Genomic DNA, 18,885 nt, shown 5'->3' on the forward strand with positions numbered 1-18,885 from the left:
TTGGCGAGGTAGACGTCCGTTTCCCTGGCAACATTGGCTTCTTTCAGCCCTTCCACCAGCCGCCTGTACTCCATGTTCAGTTTATTAGCGTCTGTCTCCTTTATACTGTCAGACAGAAAGGGGCAGGGTTCAAATGAAAGACATTTGTTTTACCTGTAGGTGTGATTACCAGGGGGAAAGTATACGTTCCTTATTTATCAGGAGGATATTGCCTTTTAGGACATTTCTATTTAAAACCTGCTTTATTGCTGGCATCACTTTCGGGAAGGCTCTGTGACACAAGAGTTTCTTCGGCATAACTACACTGCAGCTATGTTCGTACGACTAAATAAAGAACCTTGAACCTTTGTAATTATTTGTGTTTTTCAGTCATAAGGACACAACCATAGATAGAAATTATATTTTGAGGTGATACATATTCATACAATCATTCTGTGAGATAAAAGCCAACAAAGAGCTGTGAAAGTGGGCTGACGTCTCTCCACATGACAGTTGAGAAAGATGGTTGTTTCCTGAGGGGACTAGCAGACTCCGACATGAGGAAAGATGGCAGTAACAGGACGGTGGATGCCGCCCTCCATGAGGTCAGGGCGTCAGTGCACTGCCGACTGCATCAGGGTCTTACTTCTGGATGGTGTTCTGCAGAGTGTCCACATTGGCCTGGCAGCGGTCCAGAGTCCGTCTGGAGATGTTCACACTCATGGAGTCTATGCACACATTGTCTGAGGAGAAAGGAAAGAAGAATATTGTTATATTATCATGTTAACGATATCAAATCCCTATGATATTGCTAGATTCACACAAACAACTCAATATGGTATAATGTAAATATTTATCTATTTATTATTTTCTAGGATAATATTTTAGCTTTTTTTTTTTTAATTAGTAGTATAGTAGTATTCGTTTATTAGTCCCCAAGGGGAAAATGGGTTGCAGCACATCACAGAGGCATTTCAAAAAGTTAAGACAATACATCACTGACAACAACATAGACACAGATAAAAACAAACAGACATAAGAAAACCAGATATCGGCAGACATGACAAGGGGCCTATAGGCCCTCATTTGCGAAATAGGGGGGACAGGGCCAGACCAGCTGGGTAAACAGTGCGTCCTAGCCATCATTTGTTCAGGAGTTTGATGGCTTGTGGGACGAAAGACAGCCTAGATCTGTTCTTTTTGAAATAAGGGGCACGATATCTCCGCCCGGATGGCAACAATTCAAAGTAAGAGGCAAGAGGGTGCCTCAGGTCACTCACAATATTGTGTGCCAGTTTTAAAACTCTGTCCTTATATAAGCATTCTATATTAGCCAATGAGATTCCTGTCAATTTACTGGACAATGTTATGGCCCTCCTGACTGACTTTTTTTAATTAAGCACTATTTCCACCTCTATAGCATGATAACAAGCTCAAATGTTGTTTAAAATAACACATGTGAGAATATTCACGATTATAACGGAAATACACCAATCACCTTATTGTAAGTGTTTGTTTATAGCAATACAATTATATATTGTTCCAACACTACAGACAACACTAAGTATCATTAATAATCACATTACATATTTTTCTGGTGTAAGCCTTTTTCCTCCTAACGTTGTCTTTGGATGCTCTTAGACATTATTATAATTCTAGTCGCATGTACCTAACATTTTATCTGTACTCATTTGAGCCTTTATGATGCTACAACCCTCTTGTAATCAATAATGGCTTATCTTATTTCTTTAGTTGTTTACATGATTACAATAGATATCTTGAATTGATCCATCCATGTTCTCACATGTAATGGTTTAGGAGCCGAATACAGAATAAATGTATTGGATGGCTCGAAATGGGACTGTGACACTGACCTATGTTGTGAGCCTCATCAAACACCACCACAGAGTTCTTGGACAGCTCTTTGGACACCAGGTCAGCGATCTTTGGGTCCAGCAGGTAGTGGTAGCTGTACACCACGATGTTAGCGTGCAGGAGCTGAGAGGAGACACAGTCAGGGGAGGGTTACTTCAGTAAAGAGTAACTGTGACAGATTCTTTGCAGATAAGTGTGTCAACAGCAGCCAGCAAACATTGCTGGAGAGAAACATCTGTACACTTTATTTGTGCACAACAAGGGTTTTCAATAAAAGAAACATTCAATGAAAACTATTTGCTCGTTGGATAGTCGCTTTAAGCTTAGTCCCCTATCAAACCCATTAGTAATGGCTTTCCTTTTTCATACTACGATACATGTTTCCTGTTTTCAGAATTCTGAAGTGCAATATACCGAGTAGCGTGCCAGATAATAAGGACACCATCCTTTCCTCCTCCCAAAGTCCTTCAGGTCGTCCAGGTTGTAGATGCCTGCAGGAAGAGGCACCTGTCGGCCGACGGCATCAAAGTCCTGCACACAGCAGGAGGAGAGGGGTGTCATTTATGATTTTGTACACCAACATTAACCTGCCTCGTTTACTTCCACTTTAGTTCAAAAATACCAGCTGGTCTAAACTGGGTGGATCCGGTGAATGTTTACCTCGTAGAAGCGGCACACAGGCACGCTGGAGTCGCTGTGGCGTTGGGCACGGATGTACGAGGCTGTCAGGGTGTGGCACTTCCCATCAACCTCTTTGCCGAAGCGCAGAGCACTCACCTGGATAGAAGCAGACACGACAATTATTGGCATATGAGCTGAGGTCCAATCACTCAAATGATTCCCAGTAAAGGTCAAACCTCAAGAATGCATCTTGTAAGTAACCCTATACTGAACAACACGCATTTTGATATGATTCCAACAACATTGATTGTCCCTTGAAACACTGGGAAATGACTGGAAGATCAGTCGGAGCATACTGAATATAAGGCCTACATTTCAAGGGAGAAAAACTAGACCAAATCTTTAAAGAGTTTTGAACATGTCTTTGTGAGGGGAATGGCCCGTGTCGCCCTGCTGTGTCCGGAGCAGCAGCTGTTACCTCAGGGTGGATGCACAGGTTCTTTCTGGAGGAGAGGGCCAGAGCCAGGAAGTTGTTGCTTTCACCAGTTTGCTTGGAATAATACTCCATCAACTTCCGCAGCTCCTCCACGACCTGAAGATACAGCAGATCAAATATACAATACAAGTTCTGTTTTTAACATCTTGGAAATAGTGTTTTTCATGTTTGATTTCAAAGGGGTAGGACAAGACAAATTGTTGTTGCTGGGATTACACTTCAACATATCCTTGGAAATATCAATTTGACTTTCTGATGTGTGATTTTCTTTTGACATTGACTCACCTTTTCAATCTCTGGAACAGTCCTGGAGCAGTATATCAGCTTGGTCACTTCCAAAGGAAATGCCTGAGAGAGAGAAAGTAACATATGTCATTCTGTTCATGTGGCACTGGCTGCTGGGAAGCAAGAGTGGAGCACAGGAAGTCACTTGAACACAGCTAAACTCACCTTTTGGTAGGCAACAATGAGAGACAGCAGAGAGATAGTCTTCCCTGTCCCTGAAGGCATCTCCAGGACTCCATGACCCTGAACATAAAGAGCATGGGATGACAAACAAACAGACAAAGTGAACACTGTGTAGCTTTCCTCTGAATGATGTCGTAGAAAACAATCCCTGACAACTATTGTAACTCCACCCTTTACACAAGTTTCATCAATCGCTGAAAGACAAACTGTGTACCCCTTGTTTTGTTTTCCAAATGGCCTTGCAGATTTGATCTATAGTAGTTAGACAAGTGGTGCAAGATGTATTTAGATCATTTACGTGAGGAAGGTAATAATACAAGATTGTTAAAATACTTAATTACAAGTTAAAGTCCTCAATTCAAAACCTTACCAAGTATGCAGCTGTTATTAGCTAAATGTACTAAATGTGAGAGAAGAGAAAGTGTTTATTGTGTAGTAGAATGTTCTGCTTTACTTTGATGTTGATGCTTGATTACATTACATCACATGTCACTCGTTAGACGCTTTTATCCACAGCGACTTACAAACTCAATACTCTGGACAATCCCCACAGGAGCCATTTAGGGTGAAGTGTCTCAGGGACACAACAACATGCTGACTGCAGTGGGGTTTGAACCTGAGACCCCCTGATCCCAACACCAACGCACAATCCACTGTTAGTCAGTACTTGAATTGGGCCGGTACTCACCGGTACGCAGTACCGGGACTTCTGATTTTTACCCATCTGGTACCGTTACTTCTTACTGAGTACCGGCAGGTGCTGGTACGGCGGTACGCTGGTACTCAGTACTCAGTAGATGCCGACGCCGCTTTGCCCGCCTCGCCCCCGGAGCAGCAGTCTTCGTCGCCCCAAACACTGCCACCCCTCGGCGGCCCGCAAGTGCCAGAGGACCTCGGCAAAACAGAGCCTGCCCAGGTATATTTAAACAAGTACCCCAACTCGCCTGTACAGTGGGGTAAGGCGCTCATTTAGCAGCTCATGGTTTCAAAACAGAGATTGGCTGGAATCTCCTGTAAAAAAGATGCCATCTTCTGCTAGGCCTGTAGACATTTCGGTTCAAATACATCTAACTCAGATGCCTAACTCAAACGCTGTCTCCTGGTAGCTACTCATCTGAGTAAATCACTAAAAATGAAATACTATAGGACAGTAAAACAAGAATAGAGTTAAAAGGGGAGTGATTTGTAAAATATCCATAAAGAAAAAGAAAATCTGTTTACAGTTCTGTTTCATATGGGTGTTGAGAGATGTATCCATAGCTCTCTTAATGTTGCTCTCAAAGTGCACCAGATTGATGCTTTTAACTTCCATATTTAATTTCTTTTTTTAATTATTTAGCCTTTATTTATACAGATGTAAAATCTCATTGAGACACAAGGTCTCATTTTCAAGAGAGACCTGTTCAGTGGTAACACTACCACACAAAGTTACAGACAGACAGGACACTAAACACAGAGGCAACACTCAAATACAACATCGTAAAAAAAGTAGTCAAAAATAAATCTTGTGTTAGATCCACTTATAAAAATAGCACTTTATCCCTGCACCCCCTCTAATCTCAGATGCACCCTGAGTCACTTTGTTTAAGTACAGTGAGCCTTTCTAAAATATACAGTAAAGACACAAAGCCACCAGCATTATAGGATATACTATGACTTTGAGCCAAATGCTTGTTTTTGGGCTGTATAAATAAATTGACTTGAAACAGTTGCTGATTTAGAGTACTGGCACCTTTTTGATTCCAATTCAAGCACTGCTGTTGCGCAGTTTAACCTACAGTAATATATCATATTCTATCAAATCACTTTAGTTTCAAGTGTCGCTATTCTGTGAGAACCACGTATCTCTAAAAATAGTTTTTTAGAAAAACAGCTCTACAGTACATTTGAAAAGAGACTCAAAGCTGTCATATGTATTACAGTATTTCATTAAATGTATTATGTTGCAACACTGTGACATTAAAGATACTATTTGTGTCACAAGCTATATGTAAACTACATGCTATCATTGTTAGCTTGGCGATGTTTTCTCATATGTGTGTATATTGCACTTGCCCGCGCGCACAGCTACAATGTCAATTGTATTGAATGTACTGTAGATAGAATAACCCAACAGCAGCACCCACCTTAGCATCCAAAGTCCTCTTCAGCTCCAGCATGTAAGAGTACTGCTCAGGATATATGTAGTCATATGGAAAATACACCAACAGACCATCGATGTTGAGCCTGGAATCAAACAATAGAGAAGAACATGCTGCAGACTCAGAGCAGAGACACACACATCTGGATATGTAAAGCTCAGTAAAGCAGCTACAAGGGAATAACTAGATATGTGTATGAAGCTAAGCTAACATGGACGTTAGCTCTCAAATGTATTGCATATTACACAAACATACCAGGCCAACTTTGATGCGATAACCTGAAAACACTGCATCTGTGAGTGCCATGTGTTGTGTTCACTTAGCCAAATGATGTCAGACAATTTAGCTAGGTATAGTCTAACTTGATGCTATCAAGCTAGCCCGAACAGTCCTGCAGGAATGTGTTTCTTTTCAGTCCTAATAAACACTCACTTCATGTTTGTAAAGCGTGTATAAGCCTCTCCTCTTCAGTCTCTATGGCTGTTTTGAAATGATCATGTATAACTTGAAAAAACAACAAATGATGGCAGTGATGGGCCGAAGCAAACCGGAAGGAAACCGGAAGCAAACTATTCTTCTTCCGGTGTTCTTGTTCTTTCTGGCAGTTTTAATGGTTGACGGCCACTGGTTGCTGAATAAATGACTTTATTATTTGTGCAGTTAAACCTTTATCAGATCGTCTTCTTCGAGCATGACAAATAACTCCTCACCTGGACTCATTAATATTTTAACATGCTTTTACTTTATTGTTGTATTAGCATTTTCTTGCATTTTGCACTACTTGGCTTGTCAATATGTATAATTTTACATCACAAAAAATATTTTATTTTAATGTAAGTATTGAATATTTTTGATAAGTAATGTATCATTTATTTTTGCTCTGTATTAAGTAATGTGTTTGCTGTTAACCTCTTTTTGTTAATGTTCCTTGATAAGAGTAACATATCTAAACCTCATAGCAGCTGACCTGTATTGGACAACTAACACGATTATTTCATGTTTATTTCGTTCATTTCTAAACGTATGTGCGTCACTGTATTTTGAAAGGGTTCGCCGGAAGTGGCAGTCTATGGGTAGAAGCTGTTCTTATTATACATCCATGGTACGCTAGCTTTACTAATTTACCTGTGCAGTTTCACACTATCGCCACAGGGAGGCGCCGTCAGACCGAAATACGAAAGGTGATCATGAGTGGAGTGGAGGATAAACTTCCTCTAGAGGTCAAGGTCGAAAACGACATCTTATTAAATATAAAAGCATTGTCAGACATTAAAGTAAATTTAGCATTTGTTGTGGAATCAGACATCAAAATGGCTAGATCTCTACTTAGAACATACTACTACTGTTTTTAAATGCCTTTGTCTGAATGTCTTTCATTTTTGTAAAGCACCTTGAATTGCCTTGTGTTGAAAGGTGCTATATAAATAAACTTGCCTTGCCTTGCCTTGCCTTGCATTGCCTTACAGCGTCACATGTTTCTGTGGCAAAATAATGATACTGATATTTGTGTTATATTTGTTATTGGCAATTGCAGGCAGGGATGTTGCTGCATTCCATTTGCAAAAAAGCAGAAGAAATGATAAATGTTTCTAATACTTTTGGATAAAACACTTGGAATATCAAACGTTACTGTCAAGTGAGGATTGATAAAGTAGCATGTGGTGTTATCATTGGGACTTTTTTTAAACTAAAGCTAACCATTAACACCCATGCTGCGTCAGAATCTAGTTTTAATACTTTTAATTTTGAAGTGTGCATTTATTTTCACATAGTGCACATCACCACACTGATTTGTATTTATTCAGATCATTTGAAATGTATGCAGCAAACCTTTGGCAGGATCAATCCAGAACAGAAATACGTGTGATATCTCATGTCATTTTTTGTTGTCTTCATCCTTAATTGTGCATGACTTCAGACACACCCAATGACCTGCTATCATCTTCACATTCAGCCCAAAGTGCATGTTTGACCAAGGGGGTGTGGCTCACACTGACCCTGGTGCTTTGAAATAACGTCTTCATAACTATGACCACCTCTACAATCATTTAGAAGCTTAAAGTACTCAAATGTTGTACTTGTGCTGCAGTTTGAATGTTAGCGGTGATGCCCCTGTGGGTGCATCAGTAGAGAGGGTGTGGCTGTTCTGTCTGTGCTGCATTGGCTCCAGTGATTACCTTGATTGCAGTGACTCAGGGCACCTGGGTCTGGTGTCCTGCAGCTATTTAGAGCCTCTCTGCTCCTCTCTGTGCTCTCTCTCTGCTTTTCTCCTGCAGGCACCCGGCTCTGATGAGTATACACAGTATTTCATTTGACTTGTTTGTGCAAATAAACACCTTTTTCTACCCGTTGACATGTTGTGTCTCCTTTTTGTTGTGGCCTTCTGAGCCAGGTCGCAACATTAACTAAGTCGAAGTACAAAGGCATTTGGATGGAAATATAGCCTTAAGTACAATTACCTAAGAATTTCACAGTACTTGGTTACATTTCTCTAGTACACTTTACAAATATAGAATAAAGGGAGTGGCTGCCAACCATTGTTTTCACAATGAAGAAACAAAATACTGTTTTAAATTTAAATCAATTATCGATTATTATCAGGAGACAGAGAGAAGTACTCAGACCTTGTACTTAAGTACCAGAGTGTAGGAATTATGTTACAAGTAAAAGTACTGCATTCAAAATGTTCCTCAAGTGAAAGTAGAAAAGTATTATCATCAAATATAGTGAATTCAATTCAATTCAAAACTTTTATTTATCCAGGTAAAATCCCACTGAGATCAATGATCTCTTTTTCAAGGGAAAAAGTAGCGACAGTAAAAGTAGTCGTTGTTTGATTGGTCCATTTCAGAATAATATATATGATATGTTTTATAATGATTGATCATGAAAGTGTTCTCAAAGCTGGTGAAGGTGCAGCTAGTTAAGTAAATGTACTTACTTCCCACCTCTATCAAGCACAATAAGGTCTGTGTTTATGTTTGTGGTTGTGTGAAAATAATTGTCCATGAATCCTCAGTATATAACAATTTATTCTTACATTTACAGTCATATAGATATAAACAGCATAAATGACATGTGAGTGATACTGTGATATCCAGACGGTGGTGCTGGAGGCCGACAGGGAGCCACAACGTGGAGGAGGAGTGTTTTGAAAGACCAAGGTTTGAAAAGCTCTAATAACATTTGATGAGTTGAACTACAATAACACGCTCTGTCTGTTTCCCTCTGATCAAGAGAAAGAAAGAAATGTTAGCGCTGCTGTTCTCACATGTCACTTTAGAAACCATTTGAACTTGCATCTTCATCTTTTACAAGAGGAGAGGCAAATCAGGAGTTCTTCACATTTCTTCTGGCATTGAAGCGTTACAGTAAACCAGTAAAGATATCAATATGAATGATTCTGAAACAGGCAGCCAGGATGAATAAGGACAGAATATGGACAGAGCATAATGATGTTTGCACTTCAGCTTAGTATGACTTTAAATGTATTATTTGAGCATCTGTAGTTGTAAGACATTAGTGGCTGTGGATGAGTCCTGAGCTGCTGATTCGTCCCCACACATCTACACAGTCAGCAATTTGTTAACCATTACCAAGCAGAACATGCTCAGCATTAATCAGAGTGATAGACAATGCAATGTCGGTGGAGGCCAGTATTCCGTCCACAGAATGTGTTTGAGATGGAAGTGGACTATTATCTTCAAATGTGAATGGTTAGGAGTTTCAGCTTTGTTAAAGGCTCTTAAGGACCAGCCTTCTGCCTTGTCTGTTGTCCATCGGGCAGACACGTCCCAACACAACAAAGTCCACCTGCTTCTCACCTTTATCAAAGAGGTCATATGCTCACTTTCAGGTTCATACATTGGGTCTCTACTAAAACATATTTACAAGCTTTAATGTTCTCAAAACACATCATTGTTCTCATACTGCCTGTCTGAATAAACCTGTATTCACACTGTCTGAAACGCTCTGCTGTAGCGCTTTAGCCCCCCCTCCTGAGAAGTGCAGGGAGCCTGCATGTGACATGAGAAGAGGGGGACACATCTGAATAGCCTGTGTAATCCCATGTTTTCTGATGGACAACCCGTACAAAACACAGACCGGGTTTCAATACTTCAGTTTGTGGGATGGCAGGCACTCCATATACCCAGATACATGTTCAAAAGCACTGTGAAGCAGTCTTCTCTCAACCCTCCGTCCAGTCTCCTTTGTTAGCATCTGTATGAAGTCTTTCAGGATGTATGTATCTGTACACAGAGTGTTCACAGCTCACAGCGGTTGTCCTCAGTCTTGTAGCGGTCCATGATGCTCAGGACATCCTCCATGATAGAGGGGCCCAGATCCAGATTCAACCCCATCAGAGAGTCTGACCTGGACACCCCCCCTGAGACGGTGAGAGGGGCCGGGCGGCAGGGGGGACTGGGCGAGTCACTGCGCTCACTCCTCAGGTCCTCATTGCTCAGGCCGGCATCAAAGTCCAGGCTGAGGCCCCGGCGACTGTCCAGGGGCCCGCAGGTCTCTGACATGGAGTCCTCAGAGGAGCCCTCCGAGAAGGACCCGGAGGAGGGGACGAGCCGGCGGACGGCAGGGGGGAGGGAGACGTCTCTGCAGGGCTCTGACGCCAGGCGGCCCACCAACCCATTCTCAAACATCTGGCTGCGGCTGTCCGAGCGGCTGTGGCCGTTAGCCTGTCTGTGGCTGGAGTCTGTGGGGGTCTGGTGGGGGTGGAAGTGGTTCTGTTGGGAAGGAGGGGAGGGGTCGTCGAGGTGGAGGCGTGGGGGTTTGGGTGGGGCCTGCTCGTGGGCGATGAACACGGGCATGGAGATGGTGGTCTTCAGCAGGCCGCTGGAGGAGTGCTGGTAGTGGAAGCCGTTGTAGGCGTAGCTGTGGGGGTCCGGGCCGTGGTCCAGGCGCTGCTCCACGCTGTGGGACCGCCCGTCCGGCCCCCCGCTCAGCCCCGACAGCATGCCCATCTTCCCCTGCAGGAAGCCCACGTCTCCAAACATGTCGCCCTCACCTTCCGGCCCCACGTGTGCGCTGTGACGCACGTCGCCCAGCGGGGGGCTGATCATGTCCCCTGAGAGCACATCCCGGAGCCTCAGCCTCTTACCCTTCTTGGGAGTTGTAGTTTTTAAGTACATTGGTGTCTTTGCTGGCATTTTGGTCAATTTGAGGTGATTCAGGGAAAACGTCTCTTTGTCTGAGAGGAGGGGAACACTGTGTGTATGTGGGTAGAGAGGAGGGGGGGGGGGGGGGGTAAATGAACAGTTTACAAAGCAAACTCACTTTGAAGCTCCTCTGGCTCGTTCCCCTCCCAATGAGAGATCCTGTCTGTGTTGCTTTTCCAAGTGAGTATACAAATATTTCAGTCGGTAGCTATAGCAACCCCGGGTTGTGCCTCGCGCTGTCATGTGACTCCGGGGGGGAGGGGAGGAGACGGAAGGTCTTGACCTCAGATCTGGTCCCAGTGTCTTTCTCTCAAACACAGAAAAGCCATATCCAGCAAACACAGGGGCCACTTCACTTGAAAACACACACTCCTGTCTTTATCCCTCCTCAGACTGAAGGGTCCTGGTGGTCTGCTGTCGGCCCGTCTGCTGAGCTCTTCAGAAACTTCAGGAATGTGATATGAAAATGCTGGAAATCTGAGGAGAAACAAGAGAAAAATGTGTCAGAGTGATGAAGAGAGGGAGGAAAGGCGAAGGGGAGATGGATGGGACGAAGGGGAAGGGAGGAGCAGGGTCTGGGGAAGAGGAGGAATGAAGGCGGGGGCAGATTTACAACCTCCCTTTCAGTGAAGACATATGACGGAAAACCCTCCGGAGTGTTTGCTGAGAGGGCTCCACCGCCCCAGAGTGTGTGACTCCAGGCCTACAGTGAGTCAGACCAGGCAGAACATCGGTCACGCATTCCCAGAGGAGCCCTCCGCTCAGTTAGTGGAAACGCAAATGACTGCATGGAAATGGTTGCTTTTAAAAGGTTTGGGCCTCTGCAACAACTCGCCTGTTATCAGTGAAACATCTCAAAGTCTCTTTCCTGAGACAAACACCGTGAATTATGGGATGCCATGGGTCAGGTCTCGCCTGGGGCTCTGTGATCTTATGATCCCATCACCATCCCAAACATTCCTTTGGTGTTTAACCCTTCAGACAAAAACAAGTGCTGGTGTTCAGAGGTTTGACATTTGAAATGTGCAGTGCTTTCCTTCACAACAAGAGAGCTAGATGTTTGATGATGATGATGATGATGATGATGATGATGATGATGATGATGATGATGATGATGATGATGATGATGATGATGATGATGATGGGGAAAAAACCGTTTAAAACACTTTTCCTGAGGTCTGGGTGGGAGGTGTTTGGTGTGTGTCTCTGTACTCATCATGTTTCCCCAAATACAATATTACTAAAAAAGTACAATGTCTTTCTTTTTGTAGCCTGAGGAAGCATTTTGTCTTGAGGAATGTTTGAACTACATTTCATAAAATAATTGTATGTATTTGTATTCTGACACAATGGTTGCTAGAATGAAGTGTGAATGCATTATCATGTGTTACTTGATGAATGCTCACCATTGTTTGAAAATGAAAGTTATATATCAGAGTGTTGTGACTGGGTTCACGGCCTCTCAGTTTATTGAGGAGATGATTATATGCACTGAGGAGTGTGTGGACTGTTTGTTAATAACAGTGTGGACCCTCACACCGTCAAACTACCACACACAGTGTCCTGTTTGTCTCTGGCAGCCTGTCTTATCTAAAAACAAAACAAAAAGTAACTTTTCAAACTGATACAACTTAGACTGCGGCAAAATGTCCTTGTTTCCATAGCGTTATCGTGTCAGTGGCATCTGAAGAGCTGCTGTGAAGTGCACGCAGATAAAGAACAACCTACTCACATCTGTTACTTAGGCACACCACTGAGAAATACTTCATTGTAAGTCAAAGTCCTGCAGTCAATATGTTTACTTGTAAAAATACAAAGGTTTTTTTTTTTTAGCATCCAAATAGTTTTCACACATCAACGGTAATATAACTCACGATGCAAAAGGGCTCATTTGAGAACATTTGACTAATATCGGATTATATTTACGGATGCTTTCATTTGTTCCTCAATGTAATGTTGCAGCGTGTAAAGGTGGGGCTTAAATCAATGTGTCCTGCTACTCTCTTTTATCTTATAATAATGCATAATCATTTATTTGTTTATATTTGGTGAATCTGCAAAGTAACTTCTGTAATCTAACACATGTAGCGAGTCAAAAAGGACAGTAGTAGTGTTGTAGTATAAAAGTACCGCCAAGTTGTGTTTTTTAAAGCACAAGGGAATGAAGTGTGAGATCATAACAGGGAACATGTCATCTTCTTCTCATTTCAAAACGTGTTTCAGACAGACGAAGGGAATTTGAGGTTGAGTCTCTAGAAGGACGACGAGGCTGTCTTCAGATGCTGCTATGTAGGGACACACTGCCTCCAGGACAACGTGGAATGATATAGTTCAGTCCAGGTGTTCATGCTGCTAAGCTTTTGCTTGCAATGGGACGGATTGAACATTAGTCTAATTTGCATGGGAAACACAAAAGTGTTCCTTAAGAAGACCACAAAAGTGAGCAGCACAGATTGCATCACAGCAGAGGATGATATTACACATACGTCGATACATCATTTCAAAGAAGACATGAAGGGAAGAGAAAAGAAAGATGGCCATGAAGTGTGGATTTACATTTCAGGTCCTTCTGATGCTTTTAAAGAAACAGACTTCACAGTAAAGGGGAACAATCGATCTGCTATTTACACAAAAGGTCAAACTACATTTGACCAAATGACTGCCAGAGACACACGTAAAGTCCTGAGGGTGTTCTGCAGCATTCAGGTGCTAAGTAACATTCCCAGCAGGAGGTCATTAGATGAGGCTCCGTGGGGGTGGCCATGGGGGGGAGCTCCTTTCACCTCCATCCTAGGATGCCTTGTATTCACTTAAACCTCAATTTTGGTTCATGGCAAAATATCTGCAAACGTTGAAGTCCCCAGCATCCTCAATGTTAGCTGCTGACACGCCTTACTATTGGTTAACATTGTAACTGCTTAGCCTCAGCATGTTAGCATAGTTACTCTCAGTGCAAGTTACCATGCTAGTGTTAGCATTTAGCTCAAAGAATCTCTAGCATGGTTGTAGACACTTCATCTTTTCCTTCAGATGGTCGAAGCTCACTGCAGCTGATTGATGATCATATGTTTAAGATGTGACATCTTAACATGCAAAGTAAACATTAACTCTAATTGTCTGAAAAAGAATAAAGAGTCACTATGAATTTCCCCCACTGAGCATAACATTCAAATGTTTGTGTTTTGGTATTAGCTTTTACATGCTTGAGACAGGGTGACATGTAGAACATGTTTTGGTGAAGATTATAAATGGATTGTATTAGGGGCTAAAACAGAAAAGCAGAAGGTAAAACTGGAAGAGACTCGTATCTGGTTGTATCCATTAAAAACCCACTGACACTGATGTGTAGTAAGGTTCATCTCTGGAACTCACAGAACATCACAGTCAATGGGTTTGAAATGTGAAAGAACTTGAATCATAATGAGTCTTTCCTCTCGCCTCTCCCTCCAACCCCATGATCCAAAGACATCCATCAAAACATCCCCTGACCTCAGAAACATCAGAGAAGATGGTTATTAACTTGTCTGCTCTATTTTTAGAGTTAACATGTATGGAAGCAAAGGAGTGGAACAAACGGTCAAACATCTGTTAACAAACTGTCTAATGAAGGGAGGACGTAGACAGTCGGCTGCAACAAAGTCCACAAAAACAACGTCCCAAAAATGTACCACAACAATGCGAATGCTCGTACAAATACCACCAGTGTAGATTTGAACCAGTCAGAACTGGTTCAGAGGGTGGTCATATTCTGTTGAACTGATGAAGTTACAGGTTATGGGTAACTTCCTGAGGTAAATGGCTGTTTGACTCAGAAGGATGATGGGATGTGGGCGACCTTCCTTTGTAATGCTTCTGAGGAATAATTCATCCAAATAAGGACAGCTGAGTCATACATCTGTCGGCTGAAGTCATGACGACGAACCCCTTTGATCACCCCTCAAAATATATGGAGGACTTAAGTATAAATAAATAAATGTATGAAGAAATACAGGAATAAATAAATAAATACGTAAATAAATAAATAAATACAGGAATAAATAAATGACGAAATAAATACAGAAATAAATAAATGTTGAAATGAATACACAAATAAATAAATAAAAGAATAAATGCATAAATAAATGCATAAATAAATATGGAAATAAATACATCAATGTATATAAATAAATAAAAGTCGAAAATAAAACAGAACACACGTTATTATATATCTTTCATTTATTTCTACATTTACGCGACATACATTTATTTATTTATGTATTTATGTGTCCGTATGCTAATGAGGTGGGCGGTCCTAACCTCAGTCTGAAGCAGGATTCGCCAATTGTTGGAGCCAGGCAGAAGCAATAGATTTGTGGCAAGTCACATCATATCGAGCTGAGCCAAGTCCTCTATACATCGTTCCACACGAAACTGGACATAGTCTTTTGGTTCTCCGTTCTCTAAATGGTCCGCTAATGATCGTAAATGATCTCCAATGGCTCTTAAATCAATATCCATAAATACACCTTACAACTGTGGATAAACCATGGATGTATAAAGATAAGGGCTAAACAGTAAAGCTCCTGCATTCGAATCAGCGCGGTTATCCAGGCGTTAGTAGTAGAGCCCTCTGCCAGAAATGATCACACACTCCTGTAACCAATCCTGCTTCAGACTGAGGTTAGGACCGCCCACCTCATTAGCATACGGACACATAAATACATAAATAAATAAATGTATGTCGCGTAAATGTAGAAATAAATGAAAGATATATAATAACGTGTGTTCTGTTTTATTTTCGACTTTTATTTATTTATTTATACATTGATGTATTTATTTCCATATTTATTTATGCATTTATTCTTTTATTTATTTATTTGTGTATTCATTTCAACATTTATTTATTTCTGTATTTATTTCGTCATTTATTTATTCCTGTATTTATTTATTCCTGTATTTATTTATTTATTTACGTATTTATTTATTTATTCCTGTATTTCTTCATACATTTATTTATTTATACTTAAGTCATGTTCCGTCCTCCATAAAAATATAGACGAGATTTCTTTGCATACAATATTTAAAAATAGTTAAGCCATGAATCAAGAATCACATTTTGCTTATTGAGAAGCCAAAGATGTTGGAATTGTATTTTCAGCATTCAGGAGGAAAAAATATGGAATGAGTTTTGCAACTTGGGATCTATTTAATTTGACATTGTACTGTACAAACAAAGCTAAAAAAAAGGTAGTCGTTGTTCTAGTGTAGTCATGTCGTAATCGTTGAATTGATTTATTGATTGATATAAAAAATAATCAACGATTTGGAGGACTTAATGTTTCATTTATCAAGATAAAATGGTGAAAAATGCCAAACAGTGTTTCGTCTCAGCTTCTCAAATGTCTCAGATTTTCTGCATTTCTTTATATCATTTAAACAAAATGTCTTTGGATTGTTGACAACACAAGACATTTGAAGACGTCAATTTGAGAAGCTGTCATTAGCTATTTTGAATTGTTTGATCATTTATAGACAATACTACGAACCGACTATTTGAAAAAAGAATTAAAAAAGCTGTTTGTTTCAGCCATGGTAAAAAGTATGGGTAACACTTTATATTAAGGTACACAAACTCACCATCAACTAGTTGTTAATTAACATGCATATTAGCAGTATATTGGCTCTTTATTAGTCATTATAAAACACTTATTAATACCTTATTCTACATGACCATATTCTACAAGTAATAAGCCATTAGTTGAGAGTTTTTCCTCAATAACCCTCTAATTAGTGCTGATTTGTTGCAAGTAAGGAAGTTGTTGTACGTGAGTTTTGGTCTTAATATGCTCTGCTCAATATGGGCCCAATAAGGCAGTAGTACCACAAGAATAGTAATTCTCCCACAATAACACTTAACAAATATGATCTATTCTTACGTAACAAGACATGAAACTATAAGTGTTAATTGAGTCTAAATAACTCAAAATGTGTGTTCTCTTAGCTTCACTTTTCTTTACTGGCACGCTGCTGATGGTGCAATGTGCCTCAGAGGAGACTCACTGACCCACATCTGTTTCTGCTCTCAGCTCCATTGGTGCTACATGTGTCCTCTAGGTAAGACAGACAGTGAGCCCTGTCATCTTCCAGGACAGACACTAGACGGAGCATGCCGCTCCTCTCATTGTTGTGATCCTCTCCTGCGTCATGCGTAATTACGCACAGCAGGAGACTGTTGACAACACGCCTTTTGCTTGTCTGCTAATCCGTTTGTTTTTACCAAAAAAAAGTTAAGCTGATTTCATCTTCCATCAAACTCATCAAGATTTGGTTTGATCTATATATTATTCAAATAAAAACAGTTAAAAACTGCACAATATCTGAGAATAAGTTGATGTTCATGTAGAACACTGGTGAGGAAATGTATGATTGAGTCATCATCAGAAGCTCTGATTCATCTCTCGGCGTTAAAAAAAGGGTTACTTTGTAAACAGGTTTGAGATCAAATCTCTCCCCCTGTCTCTGTTCCTCTCCAAGCTTCATTAGAATAGTTTAACTAGTAATCTAAAACATTAAAAAAGGTGTAGCCACTACAGAAACGCACAGATGAGAAATAAAACATGTTTGAATTGTCTTTCCCTCGGTTATGTAACGCAGCTGAGATCAGCCCTCTGTCCTGGAGACTCCCTCTCCGGGTGAGTGATCGGTGCGAGTGGAACAAATCTGTCTCTTTCTAGTCTAATCCAGAAAAAGCAAAGCCACTTCCACTCAGGATAATAAAATGCCTTTTCTGACAGGCTTTAATCAATGTGACTCCCACAAACTTCTGTCCGCTAATAACCATGATACACCTGGAGCTGTGGATCTGTCCTCCTTCAGATCAAACTGTCCTAGTGTGCAGCTGGACCTCTCTGTGTCTCTCTGTGTCTCTCTCCCTGTCAGACAGCAGGACTCTGGCGGCCTGCCCGCTGCTGTGACCTGCTCTGGGTTTAGCCCCAGGATGAGTTTATTCCTGGAGATCTGCAGGTAGTGTGAGTCACTGAGTGCGTTTCCAAAACGTGTATTATTTCCTTCATCACTGATTCGATTTTTTGGACTGCACCTGTTAAACTCTCATGAGAATGTAGATCATTTAGTGATGTTGACCCTTTCAAGGCTCATCGGATGGCTGAATGAATCCTACACTGTCCCACAGCACCAAGAGAAAAATCATGATCCTGCTACCTAGTGCTTCACCAGATCATACTATTTGGCTAAAACCCAGCTGGTGGTGACGTCTGTAGAAGGTGTGTAGTGAGCATGTTTGGATGTTTCTCTCCACATGTTGAAACCAAAGGGAGTGTCACGCGCAGTGGAGCCATTATGTTTACAGATAAAAAGTTAGACTGGTCAGTTTTCCCTCTTTTTGTTTTTCACATAATAGAAAGCATTAGGTCTATTCAACAGGTAGGCAGCTGCCAGCGACCGACCCCTCACCACGTTTAAACCCAGGGAGAAAATACCACAAAAAGCCCGAAGAATAACCTGATATTCATATTTACCTTAAGAGGGAAGCGTCGCTCCGTCTTTCCTGCGGGAATAAAAATCCCCGGAGTTCAGTTTTACAATCAACCGACACAGCGCTCAGCCGGGCGGATAAACCCCTTACCGCCGGGTATTACTGCTCTGGTGCTCTGCACGGAGAAAGTTCAACAGGGATCCGCTACTCACTCACAGGAGAGTAGCCAATCAGATACTATGAGCACGGTCAACATCCGGTTAGGAGTTTCAAAATAAGATGCTGTGGCTTGTTATGAGTTCTCAGTCATCTAACAGTAACAAACAATCCCAAGAAATGGAAATAAAGAATAAAACATAAATTCATTGGTGTCTTAAATACATTGTTGGAAGAAGTCATAATTTACTTATCAAATGTTTATACAACAGTGTATAACAATGTCATTAGCCTACAAGTGCACATCCTACACTACTAATAGCTTTAGTACCACAAACGTAATCTAGTGTAAAACTGTAGGCTACTTGAAGATTTAAAAACTACCCATAATGCAAACACTCTAACACTTTATCGCAAATGAATAGGCTACATGTTCGAGCATTTTAATCTTGCTGTTCCTCAGGCTGCCGCATACACTGCCCTACTATTGAGTAGATTAGTAGT

The 18,885-nt window shown here is 41.2% G+C and overlaps 2 protein-coding genes across 2 annotated transcripts; both read right to left on the reverse strand.

Annotated features, from left to right (window-relative positions):
* Positions 1-4: 4 nt before the first annotated feature.
* Positions 5-6,153, reverse strand: ercc2 (excision repair cross-complementation group 2; the record flags this gene model as incomplete). The annotated part of the gene is made up of 10 exons (XM_034231868.1): positions 6,013-6,153; positions 5,566-5,665; positions 3,422-3,499; positions 3,257-3,319; positions 2,954-3,067; positions 2,515-2,631; positions 2,269-2,385; positions 1,854-1,977; positions 626-722; positions 5-105 (listed from the first exon to the last, which is right to left on the reverse strand). Coding segments are annotated over exons 1-10 (916 nt in total), but the record flags the coding sequence as incomplete, so codon positions are not given.
* Positions 6,154-8,594: 2,441 nt separating this feature from the next.
* Positions 8,595-18,408, reverse strand: zgc:154093 (uncharacterized protein LOC777623 homolog). The gene is made up of 2 exons (XM_034231858.1): positions 18,269-18,408; positions 8,595-11,228 (listed from the first exon to the last, which is right to left on the reverse strand). Exon 2 carries the CDS (start codon positions 10,740-10,742, stop codon positions 9,846-9,848), a length of 897 nt encoding a protein of 298 aa, XP_034087749.1. The 5' UTR covers positions 10,743-11,228; positions 18,269-18,408; the 3' UTR covers positions 8,595-9,845.
* Between the last annotated feature and the right edge of the window lie 477 nt (positions 18,409-18,885).

The sequence above is a fragment of the Gymnodraco acuticeps genome, unplaced genomic scaffold (assembly GCF_902827175.1).
Source record: "Gymnodraco acuticeps unplaced genomic scaffold, fGymAcu1.1, whole genome shotgun sequence".
Classification (NCBI taxonomy): Eukaryota; Metazoa; Chordata; class Actinopteri; order Perciformes; family Bathydraconidae; genus Gymnodraco; species Gymnodraco acuticeps.